General features: G+C 38.9%; 1 protein-coding gene across 4 annotated transcripts in view; it reads right to left on the reverse strand.

The window, feature by feature from the left end:
* Positions 1-1,235: 1,235 nt before the first annotated feature.
* Positions 1,236-11,875, reverse strand: part of Zfp790l3 (zinc finger protein 790 like 3) — a 24,033-nt gene continuing 13,393 nt past the window's right edge. The window contains exons 3-5 of one of the 4 annotated variants that reach the window (XM_063264483.1): positions 7,509-7,569; positions 5,788-7,105; positions 1,236-3,138 (exon numbers count right to left, since the gene is read on the reverse strand). In XM_063264483.1, the coding sequence (XP_063120553.1) occupies positions 5,977-7,105; positions 7,509-7,569 (1,190 nt within the window). In that variant the 3' untranslated portion in view covers positions 1,236-3,138; positions 5,788-5,976. Of the gene's footprint in view, positions 3,139-4,238; positions 7,106-7,508; positions 7,570-11,875 lie in introns of all 4 variants that reach the window. The other 3 variants (XM_063264484.1, XM_063264485.1, XM_039080431.2) reach the window with 3 other exon arrangements.

The following is an 11,875-nucleotide window of genomic DNA, read 5'->3' on the forward strand; positions in this document are numbered from 1 at the left end:
CATATAAAAGAGACACGTGCTCCACTATGTTCATCGCAGCCTTATTTATAATAGCCAGAAAATGGAAAGAACCCAGATGCCCTTCAACAGAGGAATGGATACAGAAAATGTGGTACATCTACACAATGGAATATTACTCAGCTATCAAAAACAACGAGTTTATGAAATTCGTAGGTAAATGGTTGGAACTGGAAAATATCATCCTGAGTGAGCTAACCCAATCACAGAAAGACATACATGGTATGCACTCATTGATAAGTGGCTATTAGCCCAAATGCTTGAATTACCCTAGATCCCTAGAACAAACGAAACTCAAGACGGATGATCAAAATGTGAATGCTTCACTCCTTCTTTAAATGAGGAAAAAGAATACCCTTGCCAGGGAAGGGAGAGGCAAAGATTAAAACAGAGACTGAAGGAACACCCATTCAGAGCCTGCCCCACATGTGGCCCATACATATACAGCCACCCAATTAGACAAGATGGATGAAGTAAAGTACTATCTTCAGCCTCGGCTTAGGGAATAAAGAAAGTAAAGAAATTCCAGGCTTTAAGGGGCAGATTAGTTGAATTATTCTACTCACCACTCTTAAATGTATTAACATTCTCCTTTTTCCTTATTTCTTTTTTATAAAAACCACAGAAAAATTAAATGGGCTAGTAGACACTTCTGTGTGTTGCCCCTAGAGCTGCTCTTGTGCCAGCTACTCAAGTGCCGATAATTTTTCCTTTGTTATGGGCCACTGATTTATCCATACACGTATATTAATCAACCATTTTAAGGGTAGGTCCAATGGTAATTCAGTGGGGCCTCCTTTGTAAATTAGGAAACTCAATCCCTGTGATGTATTGTTTGGACAATTGGCACAGCCTTTAATTATTTTTGATGATGCATAGCAGTACCTTTCCCAGGAGCATGTACCAGTTCAGCCTTAATTTTACCATGGGATTGTGGGAATATTAATCTGAGCCCACTGTTGTAAAACATCCCCTTTCCAATAAACATATGGTATGAGAGCCGCATAAGACTTTAACTTTCCTTGTTGACATTCCAGTCTCACACATTTGACCCATAGTACACTTTGTCTCATATAACTTTCCAGTTGCTAGAAACTGTGAATAAACCTTTGGAAGTGGCCATTCTGAATTGAGGATTTTTGATAAATAATAGTTATATCAGTTCCTGTGTCGCGCGCCCAACGTCTTGCCAGTAAGAACGTCGAGCGGCAACAGGATTCTTCTGCGAACAAGCCTTTATTGTACAGGGGACAGGGGACGTCGAGCGTCAAAAGTGCTCGCCTTATATACACAACAGTATGCTAATAATCCTTCAGGGATTGGTGGGGCACGGGTCACCCTACTATCACCCCACTGTCATCCCACTATCACCCCACTACTTGTCCTCCGGGGATTGGCGGGGAATGAATCACCTCACTAGCATGGTACCGCCCCTCATTAGCATATTACTGGCCAACTGACACCAAGTGCAAAACCTGTGCATGCGCAGTACCGTTGTTCACCACTGGAGGGCGCCCTACATTCCTGTATCCACCAAACCTACTATTTCAATACCATTTACTTGCAATTTTAATTTTGGCCTCTGATCATTAACAACTGTTTCCCAGAACATGTTTTCTAGTACTTCAACCCTCCTGTTTTTACTTGACCCATTTTGGCTTTGATGTAGGGAAACAGTAGAAGCTCAGCAATTCCTACCACCTGCATTAAATGCCATCTCTGTTTTCACATAGGCTATAATTTTAATTTCTCTTTTGAAATCTTCATCTTTAATTTTTGGATGAACAATGAATCCTTGAGGAGTCAATCTGCACATTTCCAAGATCATTCCTACTGTCCTGGCAGGCAAAAGACCATAAACTCCAGTATATATTTTATAACATTGAGTTTTGGTGGGTACAGTAAGATGTTTATCTATGGCCAGGTATAGAGCAGCACAGCCTGCAGAAGCTTGCATTGGTCCAATGTAAACCCCTGCCACCTTCCCTGTACATACTTCCATGACTAGGCTGTTTCTTCTAGTGTATATTTAGAAAAACCATTACCTTTAAAGATGCCTTGTTTACTTATTCTGTGCCAAGTACCATATTTTTTGCATTTAACACACTGCCATTTTGTAATCTGAGATCTTTAATGGCTTGGTACCCATCTCTTCAAATGAGTGTATTTCATGCAATTGATGCATTTTGATATTAGAGACTTCTAGCTATAGTTTTATCTATGCTATGAACATGATACAAGTTAGAACCAATATTGGTTTCATACTTTATCCACTCATCCATGTGTGCTTTCCAAGTCTTTGATGGTGTAATACCTTCTTTACATTCTGTATTTGCATTTTCCTCTGCCAAGGTCTCTATCAACACCTGTCTTACATCAGGATCTGATAGGGCCTTCTTTACAGCTGAGACTAATATTTGTTTTGAAAAAAAGAAATTCAGTGAATGAGGTGGATCTTATATCATTCTTAAATCATTATCTTATATCATTTGTCCAAAGGACTTAAATCCACTAAGCAACATTGTTCTATAGTAACAGAACTGAATTGCTTTTGTTCTTGTATGTCAGAGTACTGCCCTTTGCCTACCAATTGGTCTTTTACTATATTCATTCCCCTTACACTATTTCACTTTTTGATATTCATACATACTATTGATTTCAGCATGTGCAAAGGTATATTTCTATTTTGAGTAGAGCAGTCATTTAGAATTTGTTTCACATAAGATGAGGACATCAACAGGACTCTATCCTACCTTGTCATAACTTTTCTTCACCCTATTAGAAGGCATATGCTACATGACTACTGGGAAAGATGATGGTGATTTTGTAACTCCAGGATGCCCTGCCTCCCACCCTGGTGGCACAACTGTTTTGAGATTAACCCTTTCTCTTGATATCAGCTGTTTCATCAGACTGCCATCCTTTCTTTTCAGCTTTTCTCTGACCGGAGGACCCTCCAGAGCAGTTTCTTTCCCATTTTATTCTTGTCAGAAAGTCCTGCTGTCTTGTGTAGTCACTTGGACTGAGGCTTTTTGTTCTCCCTTTTCCAATGCGTGTAGTTTCCCAAGTGCTGCAACCTCCATCCGCAATTTTTCCAGTAGCCCTGACACTTCGGTAAACCTTTCAAAAAAAGAAAAAGCAGAGTGAAGCTTTTTGTTTTCTCATCTCTGCCATTTTTGTTTCTCCATCCCTTCATTTTCACTCCCAATTTTTCCAACTGCTGAGCCATTCTACCTACCTTTTCTGGCACAGGATATGGGGAGAAGAAAAAGAAAACAACAAAAAATAAATATAAAAAACCAGAACAACAACAAAAAAAAAAAAAAAAAACAGAAAATCTTCTCTGGGAACAGGTACGGAAATATCCCAAGGTAAGCAGCCACAAAAGATGTTTTGCTGGCATCTTGAAACAAATATCCCTTCCTTTATTGTTGTGGTTGGCCCTAAGGTTATCTGTATTTTGATGCTAATTCCACTGCCCCAAGGACAGCTGCCTAGTCACATACTCAGGAATCAGGTGACTTCACCAGAACCTTTTCCCCATTGAATTTGTAAAGTACAGGTGAGGGGCAAGTACAGGATAGAAGGAGGCCTGTCATTGGAGGAGAAGGAAGGATGGGTGGGAGAGAAGTTTGAAGGTAGAGGAGGAGACGAGAAGAGACAGGAGGAGAGAGGGGAGAAGCCGTGGCAGGTGATGTTAAGATTCTGCTCTGTGTATTTACAGGTTGTTATCAATGTTCCTAAGGGATGGATGGTACCAGGCTTTGTATGTTTAAATGGGCAATTATATCTTATCAATTGGATCTAAGATTATTGTGTTGTGTGTTCTTTTATGTGATGGTTTTAGTGTAGGAAAGTGTGCAGCAGAAGGAGATAATGGACTGCAGCAGAGTTGGGATGTGATTCCACCAAGATATCTAGCAGATATCTTGGGGCACCGCGGTGAGGACCTAGCCGGGTAAAAGACACTGTTACTTTTTTATTTTTATATTTTTACAACAACACTTTATTCTCAGCTGTTTCCTCTATGGCACTTGAAATAAAATTTCTCAATCTGCCTAGCTCCATGTCTAAGTGCCAACTGTATCCAGTATTTGCTACTTAGTGGGTTGTTTCTTCTACCCTTCTCCACCCCTCTTCTTCTTCCCTTTCAACTTCCTAAAACTAAATCTGAAAAAGGATATAGGGGAAAGGAAGCAATGTTGTCATTAGACTACTACCTGCTGATTAGGAGTCCTGAGTTCCTTGAGACAAAGTTGATCTTGCCATCAGGATATCTGATTTGTTGTTTCTTTGAGCAATAGCATTCAACTACCAACCATCAGCCCACACTGCCTCTTGAAGCCATAGCATGTATATATATATATATATATATATATATATATATATATATATATATATATATATATATATATATATGCCCTCTGAAAAGTCTCCAGAATTCCACACATGACATGATTGAAGCAACTATCTGCCACTGAAAAAAATCACATATAAGGCAAAATCATAGAAGCTCCATATACTCACACCTGGGATTAAAACAAAAATACATTCCCATAATGTTCCTGTGGTTTGAAAAAAAACAAAAACAAAAACAAAATTACAAAATACTCACTACCTCGAGATTATATTTTTACAAGATTCCATAATAGGAGATGTGCTTGTTTGGTCTGGGGTATTTTTAGTTGTTGTTGATGTATTTGGGTCTTGTTTGTTTTGAAATTTTTGCCATCCCAGATCTAACTGTGTAGTTCAAACTAGCCTGAAACTCATAAAATTCACCTGACTTTGTCTCTGAAGTGCTGGGATTACAGGCATGGACTACTACACCCAGCTGAGATGTTTTTTAAAATGACCCACCTTTAAATCAGAGAATGAAAGGATAATGTAAGATTTAAACAGGAGTAATTATTCTTTGGAGAAGAGAAACTTCTTGGAATACTTGAATGCATTTATTATGACTGGTAAATCATTTATGTTCTCAATACTTTGGTTATTTTCTTTACTTTCATCTATAATAATTTTTATCTGTGTGTATACACCTTTCTTATATTGTGCATGTGCAAGTCAGAGGACAACTTACAGATGTCTATTCCCTATTTCCTCTAACAGAGTTGTAGCAATCAAAAACAGGTAGCCCAGTTTTGCAGCAAGTGCCTTCAACTACTGAGTGAAATCATTGGCTATTACTTACTGTCAAAAATATTTTTTGTATATATGTGCCATTATGTGTGTGAGCATATGACACAGCCCAACTGTAAAAATCAGAAAAGTTTCCATAAGTAATGTGAGTTTCCACATTACATATAAACTCAGGTCATTAACTTAGCAGCAACCAACTTTAGTCACTGAGACACTTATCTGTCACGCATTTGTGCTTCTAAGAAACTGTTAAGAGCAAGTAGTATTTCTCAGAATAAAGTAAACCATAAACATGATGGCAGTATTATTATCATTTTCATTTGCAAGTAAGTTTTATTGTTCAAATTATTCTGTGTTCCTCTATTCTTGGATAATAATTTGTAAACAAGACAATATTTTAATGATGAAATGATTCTACTAATCTTGCATGATTCCCTGTGAGATCACTCAGTGGGGAAAATGTTCATATAAGGCTTACTGCATTTATTGGATTCAGGTTGTTTCTAACCAGTAGGAATTCTCTTGTGCCTTTGAAGAACATAACATGCAAAGGCATTATCACTTGACCACATTCACAAGGTTTCTCTCCACTATGAGTTTTTTGATATGTCTGAATATTATACTTACATGCCAAAGCTTACTGCATCAATTACATTTGTAGGGTTCCTCTCCATATGACATTGGTTTTGTGATTTAGAAGACTACTGTGATATATAAAGGCTTGTCCACATTGATTACGCTCATAGTTTCTTTCCAGTATGATTCCTTTCATGTGTTTGAAGATGACTGCAACATGGAAAGGCTTTACCACACTGATTAATTTGGTTTCTTAACAGTATGGTGTTTTCTATGATATCGAAGACTACTACGACTTGCAAAGACTTTACCACATTGATTACACTCATAAGGTTTCTCTCCACTATGACTTCTTTCATGTACTTGAAGACTAGCACGACGTGTAAAGGCTTTACCGCATTGATTACACTCATAAGGTTTCTCTCCAGTGTGAGTTTTTTCATGTTTTTGAAGACTACTGCTATACGCAAATGCTGTACCACATTTAATGCAATGATAGGGTTTTTCTCCTGTATGAGTTCTTTTGTGTTCGTGAAGATGACTACGACTTGAAAAGGCTTTACCACATTCATTACAGTCATAAGGCTTCTCTCCCGTATGAGTTCTTTCATGTATTTGAAGAGAACTATGACTTGGAAAGGCTTTACCACATTGAGTACATTTGAATGGCCTTTCTCCAGTACTACTTCTTTCAGGTATATATATGCTATATGCAAAGGCATTACCACATTGACTACATTCATATGGTTTTTCAAGAGTATGTTCTTCACGATTTTGAAGACTTCCATGACGTGCAAAAGCTTTACCACATTGATTACACTCATAGATTTTCTCTCTAGTATGACTTCGTTCATGTTTTTGAATAGCACTGCTATATGCAAAGGTTTTACCACACTGATTACATCCATAGGGTTTCTCTCCAGTGTGCTTTCTTCTATGAATTTGAAGATTACTGCTACTTGAAAATGCTTTACCACAGTCCTTACAATCATAGGGTTTCTCTCCTGTATGAGTTCTTTTGTGTTGTAGAAGATTACCGCTACATGTAAATGCTTTACCACAGTCCTTACAATCATAGGGTTTCTCTCCTGTATGGGTTCTGTTGTGTATTTGAAGAGAACTGTGACTTGGAAAGGCTTTACCACAGTGATTACATTCATATAGTTTTTCTCTGGTATGTTTTTTTTCATGTTTTTGAAGATGACATAAATTTGCAAAGATTTGACTGCATTGTTTACATTCATAGGGTTTCCCTTCAGTATGGATGCTTTCATATATTTGAAGAAATCTTTTACTTGCAAAGGTACATTGCTTCTTTCCATATCCTTTACGCTCACAAGGTTTATATCCAGAGTGACAGATATTATGTCTATTAAAGGAGAGACAACAAAAGGTAGTCACAGTGTATTCACACAGGTTAACATTTTGTTCCCCATAGACATGTGCTATAGGGAATAAGATTTTTCCACAACAACTTTCTTGCTTCCTATAAAATGTTCCTTTCACTAAACTTTGGAACACATATTTTTAGTATATGAGTGATACTAGCTTTACTGTCAACTATTTCCTTATAATAGGTCTGGGACATAAACTAAATGCCAATGGAGGTCAGCTACCTAAAACTGAAGTACATGGTCTTCTGAGAATTTAATAATCATTAACAAACATAAAGTTATGCTTACTTCCACTGTTGCTTCTCTTCAAAACTTTCCTACTAAAAGTTTCCTACTAAATCAGTGATACATTAGTATCAGCTTTCAAATAAAATTTACCTTCCACATCTTCTAGAGCATTGAGAGAGTTCCATCCTCTTCAGTTCTTCCAATTTGTATCCTAAAACATGATAACAGAAATTTTACTTACTTATTTATTTATTTTTACAAATCTCGGGTTTCTTTGATTTTTTTCTCATTAATTAATGTATTTACTCACTTTACATCCCGATTGCTACTCCTCCTGTTCTAGTTCCCCCTCACACAGTTCCTGGGAGAGTGGGGAAACATGTCCACCCCACCCCCGCACCTTCCAAGGATCTGACACATCAAGTCACTGCACGGCTAGGCTCATCCTCTATCACTAAGGCCAAACATGGCAGTCCAATTAAGGGAATAGATTCTACAGACAGGCAACAGTTCTTTGGACAGCCCCAGCTCCAGTTATTGGGGACCCACATAAAAACCAAGCTGTATATCTGCTACAAATGTATATTAGGCAGGGGGCCTAAGTTCCTCAGCCCATATGTAATCTTTGGTTGGTGGTTCAATGTCTGAGATTCCCCAAATGTCCAAGTTTCTTGATTCTGTTGGTTTTCTACTGGAGTTCCTAGCACCTTCCGGGCCTTCAATCGTTCCCCTATCTCATCCATAAGAGTCCCCAACCTCTGTCTAACAGTTGGCTGTGGGTCTCTGCATCTGTTTCAGTCAGATGCTGGGTAGAGGACAGTTTTGCCAGGCTCTTGTCTACAAACATAGCAGAGTATCATTAATAGTGTCAGGGATTGGTGCTTGCCATGGGATGGGTTTCAAATTGAGGCTGTTATTGGTTGGCTGCTCCTCATTCTCTGCTCCATATTTGTCTTTGCATTTCTTGTAAACAGGACAAATTGTACCTCCACGGTGGGTCCTGCCTGGATACAGGAGGTTACCTTTTCAGGTTGTCTATCCCCACTACAATGAGTCTCAGCTAAAGTCACCACCTTAGACTCCTGAGAGTCTCCCCCATCACTAGTCTGTGGCATATCCTAGAGATGTACCCCACCCCTCACTCCCTACCCTCAGCAACTGTAGGTTTCCATTCATTCTCTTGGCCTTTCTCCTGTCTATCCTGAATGACCCCAAGTCCTTTTTAAATCCTCTCTCCTACCTAGTTCTATCACTCCATCTGCCTACTACACTGTTTTATTCCGTCTTCTAATTGAGACTCAAGCATCCTCACTTGGGCCATCATTCTTGTTCAGCTTCTTTGGGTATACTGATTGTATCCTGTAGTTTATTGCTAATATCCACTTATAATTAAGCATATACCATGTATGTTCTATTGGGTCTTGGTTACCAAACTCAGAATATTTTCACAGAAGATAGTATAAATACCTGACCCCAAAATTTCTTTTTTTTTTTTTCTGTGTCCTAACCTGGGAGTGAGTACTTAATCCTAGATGGTGTCTGCTGAACTATAATTTACTCTTTCTTTCTTTCTTTTTTTTTTTTTATTAACTTGAGTATTTCTTATATACATTTCGAGTGTTATTCCCTTTCCCAGTTTCTGGGCAAACATCCCCCCCTCCCCTTCTTTATGGGTGTACCCCTCCCCATCCTCCCCCCATTGCCGCTCTCCCCCCAACGATCTAGTTCACTGGGGGTTCAGTCTTAGCAGGACCCAGGGCTTCCCCTTCCACTGGTGCTCTTACTAGGATATTCACTGCTACCTATGAGATCAGAGTCCAGGGTCAGTCCATGTATAGTCTTTAGGTATTGGCTTAGTCCGTGGAAGCTCTGGTTGGTTGGCATTGTTGTACATATGGGGTCTCGAGCCCCTTCAAGCTCTTCCAGTCCTTTCTCTGATTCCTTCAATGGGAGTCCTATTCTCAGTTCAGTAGTTTGCTGCTGGCATTCGCCTCTGTGTTTCCTCTATTCTGTCTGTGTCTCTCAGGAGCGATCTACATCCGGCTCCTGTCCGCCTGCACTTCTTTGCTTCATCCATCTTGTCTAATTGGATGGCTGTACATGTATGGGCCACATGTGGGGCAGGCTCTGAATGGATGTTCCTTCTGTGTCTGTTTTAATCTTTGCCTCTCTATTCCCTGCCAAGGGTATTCTTGTTCCCCTTTTAAGGAAGGAGTGAAGCATTCATATTTTGATCATCCGTCTTGAGTTTCATTTGTTCTAGGCATCTAGGGTAATTCAAGCATTTGGGCTAATAGCCACTTATCAATGAGTGCATACCATGTGTGTTTCTCTGTGATTGGGTTACCTCACTCAGGATGATATTTTCCAGTTCCAACCATTTGCCTACGAATTTCATAAATTCATTGTTTTTGATAGCTGAGTAATATTTCATTGTGTAGATATACCACATTTTCTGTATCCATTCCTCTGTTGAAGGGCATCTGGGTACTTTCCAGCTTCTGGCTATTATAAATAAGGCTGCGATGAACATAGTGGAGCACGTGTCTTTTTTATATGTTGGGGCATCTTTTGGGTATATGCCCAAGAGAGGTATAGCTGGATCCTCAGGCAGTTCAATGTCCAATTTTCTGAGGAACCTCCAGACTGATTTCCAGAATGGTTGTACCAGTCTGCAATCCCACCAACAATGGAGGAGTGTTCCTCTTTCTCCACATCCTCGCCAGCATCTCCTGTCACCTGAGTTTTTGATCTTAGCCATTCTCACTGGTGTGAGGTGAAATCTCAGGGTTGTTTTGATTTGCATTTCCCTTATGACTAAAGATGTTGAACATTTCTTTAGGTGTTTCTCAGCCATTCGGCATTCCTCAGCTGTGAATTCTTTGTTTAGCTCTGAACCCCATTTTTTAATAGGGTTATTTGTCTCCCTGCAGTCTAACTTCTTGAGTCCTTTGTATATTTTGGATATAAGGCCTCTATCTGTTGTAGGATTGGTAAAGATATTTTCCCAATCTGTTGGTTGCTGTTTTGTCCTACCACAGTGTCCTTTGCCTTACAGAAGCTTTGCAGTTTTATGAGATCCCATTTGTCGATTCTTGATCTTAGAGCATAAGCCATTGGTGTTTTGTTCAGGAAATTTTTTCCAGTGCCCATGTGTTCGAGATGCTGCCCTAGTTTTTCTTCTATTAGTTTGAGTGTATCTGGTTTGATGTGGAGGTCCTTGATCCACTTGGACTTAAGCTTTGTACAGGGTGATAAGCATGGATCGATGCATTCTTCTACATGTTGACCTCCAGTTGAACCAGCACCATTTCCTGAAAATGCTATCTTTTTTCCATTGGATGGTTTTGGCTCCTTTGTCAAAAATGAAGTGCCCATAGGTGTGTGGGTTCATTTCTGGGTCATCAATTCTGTTCCATTGTTCTATCTGTCTGTCTCTGTACCAATACCATGCAGTTTTTATCACTATTGCTCTGTAATACTGCTTGAGTTCAGGGATAGTGATTCCCCCTGAAGTCCTTTTGTTGTTGAGGATAGTTTTAGCTATCCTAGGTTTTTTGTTATTCCAGATGAATTTGCAAATTGTTCTGTCTAACTCTTTGAAGAATTAGATTGGTATTTTGATGGGGATTGCATTGAATCTGTAGATCGCTTTTGGTAAAATGGCCATTTTTACAATATTAATCCTGCCAATCCATGAGCATGGGAGATCTTTCCATCTTCTGAGGTCTTCTTCAATTTCTTTCTTCAGAGTCTTGAAGTTCTTATTGTACAAATCTTTTACTTGCTTGGTTAAAGTCACACCGAGGTACTTTATATTATTTGGGTCTATTATGAAGGGTGTCATTTCCCTAATTTCTTTCTCGGCTTGTTTCTCTTTTGTGTAGAGGAAGGCTACTGATTTCTTGACCCCAAAATTTCTAACAGAGCACTCCTACAGCTGATAAACAAAGCAACGTGGCTGGATACAAATTAACATAAAATAATCAGCAGTCCTCCTTCATACAAATGAGAAACAGGCAGAGAAAAGAAATTAGGAAAACAACACTCTTCACAACAGCCACAAATACAAAACACCTAGGTATAACTCTAACAAAGCATGTGAAAGACCTATATTATAAGAACTTCATATCTCTGAAAAAAGAAATTGAAGAATAAATCCAAAGATGGAAAGATCTCCTATGCTCATGGACTGTTAGGATTAACATAGTGAAAGTGGCCATCTTACCAAAAGCAATCTACAGATTTAGTGCAATTCCCATCAAAATTCTGACATGTATTTTTTTACAGACCTTGAAAGAGCCATTCTCAACTTCGCACAGAAAAAGATAGTTAAAACAATCCTGTATAATAAAAGAACTTCTGGAGGTGTCACCATCTCTGACCTAAAGCTGTACTACAAAGCAAAGGTAATAAAAACTTCATGGGATTGGTATACAGTCAAGGCTGACCAATGGAGTCAAATCAAAGATCCAGAAATAAACTCACATGCCTATAGACAAAGAAGGCAAAAGCCA

The sequence above is a fragment of the Rattus norvegicus genome, chromosome 7 (assembly GCF_036323735.1).
Source record: "Rattus norvegicus strain BN/NHsdMcwi chromosome 7, GRCr8, whole genome shotgun sequence".
Classification (NCBI taxonomy): domain Eukaryota; kingdom Metazoa; phylum Chordata; class Mammalia; order Rodentia; family Muridae; genus Rattus; species Rattus norvegicus.